Source organism: Sorex fumeus, unplaced genomic scaffold, assembly GCF_029834395.1.
Source record: "Sorex fumeus unplaced genomic scaffold, SorFum_2.1 ptg000002l, whole genome shotgun sequence".
Taxonomy (NCBI): Eukaryota; Metazoa; Chordata; class Mammalia; order Eulipotyphla; family Soricidae; genus Sorex; species Sorex fumeus.
The window spans coordinates 13,577,535-13,583,388 of NW_026606059.1; the positions used below are offsets into that span (position 1 = coordinate 13,577,535).

The 5,854-nt window shown below is 41.0% G+C and overlaps 1 protein-coding gene across 1 annotated transcript; it reads right to left on the minus strand.

Annotated features, from left to right (window-relative positions):
* Positions 1-261: 261 nt before the first annotated feature.
* On the minus strand, positions 262-2,127 carry LOC130021796 (coiled-coil domain-containing protein 43-like). The gene is made up of 3 exons (XM_056112610.1): positions 2,015-2,127; positions 843-1,203; positions 262-288 (listed from the first exon to the last, which is right to left on the minus strand). Exons 1-3 carry the CDS (start codon positions 2,125-2,127, stop codon positions 262-264), a joined length of 501 nt encoding a protein of 166 aa, XP_055968585.1.
* Between the last annotated feature and the right edge of the window lie 3,727 nt (positions 2,128-5,854).

A 5,854-nucleotide genomic window follows, 5' to 3' on the forward strand; every position in this document is an offset into this window, starting at 1 on the left:
TGGTTGTTTTCAAAAATCATATTTCTTTGTGAACACTTCTTCCAAGTGGCATATCTTAAATTTTTAAATCGACACTGTCTTAGATTAAGACATAAGAACAATGCAATTCCACTGGCAATACCACTGGAGTATGATGAGAAATAAGAGAGAGCTTTTGAAATTAATTCTGTTTGGTTTGTCTGTTTACTTAGAGTTGGCATCCCATATTCAATTCCTACTGAGTTAGACCTTAATAAGCCACGGACCTGGACTAAAATCAGTTTACAGTCTGTGTTTTGAATCATCTACCTAGATTTAAAAAAAGTCAAGCAAACAATGAGAAGCTAATTATATTTAGCAACCAGCTTGAAGTCACGGTCATGGTCCTCCCGTTGCTCATCGATTTGCTGGAGCGGGCCCAGTAACATCTCCATCGTGAGACTTGTTGTTACTGTGTTTGGCATATTGAATACGCCACGGGCAGCTTGCCAGGCTCTGCTGTGCGGGCGAGATCCTCTCAGTAGCTTGCCGGGCTCTCCGAGACGGGCGGAGGAATCGAACTTGGGTTGGCCATGTTGGCTGCGTGCAAGGCAAACACCCTACCGCTGTGCTATCGCTCCAGCCCCACCAACCAGCTTGAAGAAAGGGCTGGAGCGATAGCACAGCGGTAGGGTGTTCGCCTTACAAGCGGCCAACATGGCCGACCCGAGTTCGATTCCTCCGCCCCTCTCGGAGAGCCCGGCAAGCTACCGAGAGTATTCGATATGCCAGACACAGTAACAACAAAGTCTCCAATGGAGACGTTACTGGGCCCGCTCGAGCAAATCGACGATCAACGGGAGGGCCTTTACCTTTACCTTTACCTTCAAATTTGTTGGTGAAGAATTCTTGGTGTTGTGGAAAAGAGATCTGTCAGAACCAAGGCTCACTGTGGCGCTGGAGTCATCCTTCTCATCTGCTTCGTCCTCTTCATCCGTCACATCAGCGTACTGGGCCAGAAGCGCAGCTTTCCTGTGCTTCTCCTCCTCTGACACCATCCTGGGCTTCACCACGATCTGCGCCTGCTTCTCAATGAGTGTGGCGTTGCCCTGGACCTCATCTTCTTTCTGCACGGTGGCAACGACATTCTGAGTTTCGGACCAGCGTTCCACAATCTCCCTGCAAATGTTCAGGAGAGATCTTCTTACAGGAAAGCGGAGAGGATGCACTGCAGAACGACCATCTCTGAATGCAACAGCTATGTGTACCTAGGTCGAGAAGTCAACATGACAAATGACCTGTCACCCAAGCTGCGCAGGAGGAAGAGAGCGGCTTGGAACGCCTTCAAGAGCCTCGAAGAAATAGCTAAGAGGACGAAGAACCTCTGGCTCTGGGCACATCTCTTTGATTCCACTGTTCTTCCTGCATTAACATATGCCTCAGAGACCTGAGCCCTGTGCAAACAGGATGAGAACGCTATTCAGGTCTCCCAAAGAAGAATTAAAAGAGCTATGCTTGGAATATCACATTTCACTCAAATGAGAGAAAAAATCCGGAGTTCCAACATCCGTCAACGATCAAGAACCAGGGACGCTGTCTCATTTGCCAAGGTGTCAAAAATCAGATGGGCTGGTCACGTAATGAGATTTAAAGACGACCGCTGGACTAGAGCTGTTACTGACTGGATCCCACGGGATGTCAAAAGACCCCGTGGCCGCCCACCTACCAGATGGTCAGACTTCTTCGTGAAGATCATGAATGATCGGTTTGAGGCTCTTCATGCTCCCAGAGCGAACAGATTCCATTGGGCTACACTAGCACGTGACAGGGACAAATGGAGACGTTACTGGCACCCGCTCGAGCAATTCGACGACTAATGGGAAGTTAAGTGATTAAGTGATTAAGAATTCTTGAAAAATGATTTTAGGGCCAGAATGATAATACCGTTGGTAGGCACTTACACATATTCAGTGCTGAACTTTTTCCCAGGGTGATTTCTCATCTTCAGTTATGCTACTTATGGCATATCATAAAATTTTGTCATACTCACACACACCTGACTGCAGTACAGCAGAGATTGTCACTCTTGGACACTTGAGATTCCAGACAGCATAGCAGTGGGGATTTGGCACAAATGAGAAGCATCTGGGATTGAATTTGAATCCCCATACTGGCAATGTAGGGGACTTGGACACAGAACCAACTTCCATACCTTGACAAGAAAGGAGTATTTTCATTAATTTTCTATAGAAAATGAGGTAAAGGAAGAATTTTCTTACACTATTTATATGGTAGAAATATTTGTGTCCTTTAGTTAATTTAGGACAATTTGGCTAATGGAATATTTAGGGTGTGAATATGTAGGATGTGTGTGTGTGTGTGTGTGTGTGTGTGTGTGTGTGTGTGTGTGTAGATGAAAAGAGCTGAACTAATAGAGGCATATAAATGGTGGAGAAGAGCAAGAATGACATTTAAAATAGAAAAAGAGTCACATAATGCTATGCACATAAGTCTTCAACCAATCATTGTAAAATATTTTACTGTTCCCTGAGCTAAATAAGAGAAAAATATTTCTTCCACATTATGCAATCACATATCTCATGGAGAGTAAATGTTGTAATATAAATAGCTCTAAATTTTAAGTCCCGATGAGTTTGTCTTGTTGTTGACACATATTTTCTCTGTGATTAAAATGCTCATGTGCTTGTGTGCCCTTCCATCTGTGAGTGTTTTGTTTACTTATGAGGATCCTTGAGGGTAGAAACTATGTTTATCTAAATTAATTTATTTCATTCTTTGCTGAAGTGATCGTGTATTGCTAATATTAATGAGAATGCTCTAACTCCATTGAATATATTATCAGCTAAAGTACTTCTGACTTGACTTTTACTGACAAGCTTCTTCCATTCTCTCAGGCTATCAAGATAGGCAACTGCCTTTTTTTAATTTATTTTTTATTTTTTTATTTTTTAGAATGAAAGTTTAAATCCCTTTATTAAGCAGTGACACTTTGGTATTTTTCCCTACCTATTCTAAATCTAAATTTTTTTCCCAACTCAATGTGCTTTTCCTTTCCCTAATTACAGAATTGGCATAATGTACTGCAGGTTTTTTAAAATTAAAATCTAGTCATCTTTTAAAAGAAAATAAAATTACTACACACTTATAATTTATTTTGTATTGAGTTACTTAAATTATATAAATCCAATTTTAGATTTAGATATTTTATTTTTATAACTTTCATTTTTATACCCTATGCCTGACTGTCTCCACCAGGGCCCAACAGCTGAAGACCACCGAGGCCCAGCCAAGGCCTTGCTGGGAGCACTCTCCACACACTTGGATGAGCCTCACGCATAAAAGAACTGACAGAGGAACCCAGGTGTGTGGGACCCGGGGCTGAGATCTCCAAGCCTGTACAGTTTGGGACTGGACCTGCCAGTAACTAGACAGTTACACCCACCAACTGCCGTGTAACTCCAACAACGGCCAGGATCCAGAGATTATCACACTCAGCTCCCGGAAGCATTTTATCATCTCATTCCTAATTCGGTCAAACTGGCAGGCTACCAAATGTAACATGCCCACACGGCAGAGTCTGGCAAACTCCCCGTGGTATACCCAATATGCCAAATACCAGTAACAATGATGGGTCTCATTCTCCTAACCCTGAAAAAGCCTTGAATATGGCACTTAAAAAAAAAAAATCTCAGGGCTAGGACGAAGAAGACGTTACTGGCACCTGCTCGAGGCAATCGACGAACAACAGGGTGGTCGTGATCGTCGTGATCGTGAACTTTCATAGAGAAAGCAAAATGTATATCTTTCTGTAGAAGCAAAATAAGCTTGTAAATAACATAGAAACAACGTAATAAGACCAATAAAATTATTTAGATCACATGCTTTTACAAATTTTGAGTTTGAGCAGTAAGACAGCTTGAACTTTTGTATTTACTTTAGAGCTGTGAGGTTCATCTTCACTTAAAGGCATTTAACATTGATGAATCACTAACAACAGAAATACTATGAAGATGCAAATACGTTTATTTGCATAAATATATGCACTTAACAGAAAAAAATAAATGCTTATCTATTTTAGGAGTACAATGTTACCATGCCAGGTCCATCATCAAAATGTCAATTACTTTTTTTTACCATAGTTTACAGAATAGTTATCATTCAGTGCTTCCCACATTGTATTACTATTTGTGTTGTAAAGAGTCTCATCTTTGATTTAATTGGACACTATTTCTTTCCTTCTTTGTTTATTCACTTTAGATGAGTGGTATCAACGTTATTTGCTTTTCTTCTTTTGAATGATTTATATTAAGAAGATAATCTTCAGTTCTATGCATGTTGTAACAAAAATAAATAAATAAATAAATAAATAACCCAAACAAAAAATAAGACTTATGTTTTGCTTATAACCCAGTGGTTTTCCATCTTGTATATATACTGTATTTTACTATCCTCTAATTCATCATTGGGCACTTGGATGTTACAAGATTAGGGCTATGGTAACTAGCATTGCAGTGAACATAGGTATGCATATGGCAGGTGTGCATATATATTGACAAATTTGTGCCTTTTTTCTTTGGAAAAGAGAGCTCAACAGGGGTAGTTTGGAGATCTTGGGAGCTCCTGTCTTCTCGATTAACTAGGGAAAGTCTTGGCCAATCAGCAGTCTTCTTGGCCAACTGGGCTGGAAAAAGTGAGCATGTGAGATTGTGTTGCTCTCTAGGTCCAGTGATGTCAGGAATGTCTTGGATCACCAACTCAGTGTTCAATGGCCACACCCTGGTGGTGATTAGAAACCACTATGACTGCATCAGTCGTGATGCCTTACATACAAACCATGAGGTGTTCGGGATCTAGTGGAGCTCAATGAAGTTCGACCAAACGCTGGGTAGGCCCTTGGATTCTTGTTTTTGTGTTTACAATATTAATACCTAGGATTGATGGATAATATAATAGTTCTACTCTAAATATTTTAACATATCTGCATGATGCAGGAGCTGGAGCAATAGCACAGCGGAACAGCGTTTGCCTTGCACACAGTTGGCCTGGCCAAGCTGGGTTCAATTCCTCCACCCCTCTTGGAGAGCCTGGCAAGCTACCAAGAGTATCTCGCTGACAAGGCAAAGCCTGGCAAGCTACCTGTGGCGTATTCAATATGCCAAACACGGTAACAAGTCTCACGATGGAGACATTACTGGGCCCGCTCGAGCATGATGCATTGTCAATAAAGGCTCAACCAGTTTTACATGCTAAGAATGAATCTAGTTGGTATGACAGATAATTCACTTTGAGTTAGTTTTTATGTATAATGTGAAGAAGTCGCCTGATTTCTTTATTTTTTATGCTGCTAATCATTTTTTAAAACACCATTTGCTGAAAAAGGCCCTTTTTCCTTTTTGTATTCTTAGATTCCTGTGAATTAACTCTCTCCATCTGTGAGGGTTTTTCTTCGGGCTCTAAATTCTATTCCATTGTTCTGAGTACATGGTTACATTCTAATCGCACACTGCTTGACTTCTAGAGTTGTATAGCATTGTTTAAGTTTAAGAAACAGGATGCTTCACAAGTTTTTCTTAAGATTGTTTTGACTGGGGTTTTTGTTTGTTTGTTTGGGTGTCATATCTATTTGTGCTCAGGGGTTATTCCTTGCTCATTTCTCAGAGATCACTTCTGGTGGAGCTCAGGGGACGACAAGAGGTGAAACAGATCAAATCCAGGCTGACTGCTGGCAGGGCAAACGCCTAATCTGCTGTGCTATCTCTTTCATCCCAGTTGTGACTACTTGGGAAATGTTTAGGGTCATTGCAAATGAATGTTAATACGTCTTTGAATAATGCTACTGCAATATTGATAGGAATTGCCCTAGATCTACCTAACG

What these genes read in the sequence shown, in the direction of transcription:
- LOC130021796 (XM_056112610.1), bottom strand. Translation starts at nt 2,127, where the DNA reads ATGGGGATTCAAATTCAATCCCAGATGCTTCTCATTTGTGCCAAATCC. An exon ending in CTCTGCTGTACTGCAGTCAG is followed by an intron (nt 1,204 to 2,014) that starts GTGTGTGTGAGT and finishes TGTTGCATTCAG; the next exon opens with AGATGGTCGTTCTGCAGTGC. An exon ending in CTTCACCAACAAATTTGAAG is followed by an intron (nt 289 to 842) that starts GTAAAGGTAAAG and finishes TTTTAAATCTAG; the next exon opens with GTAGATGATTCAAAACACAG.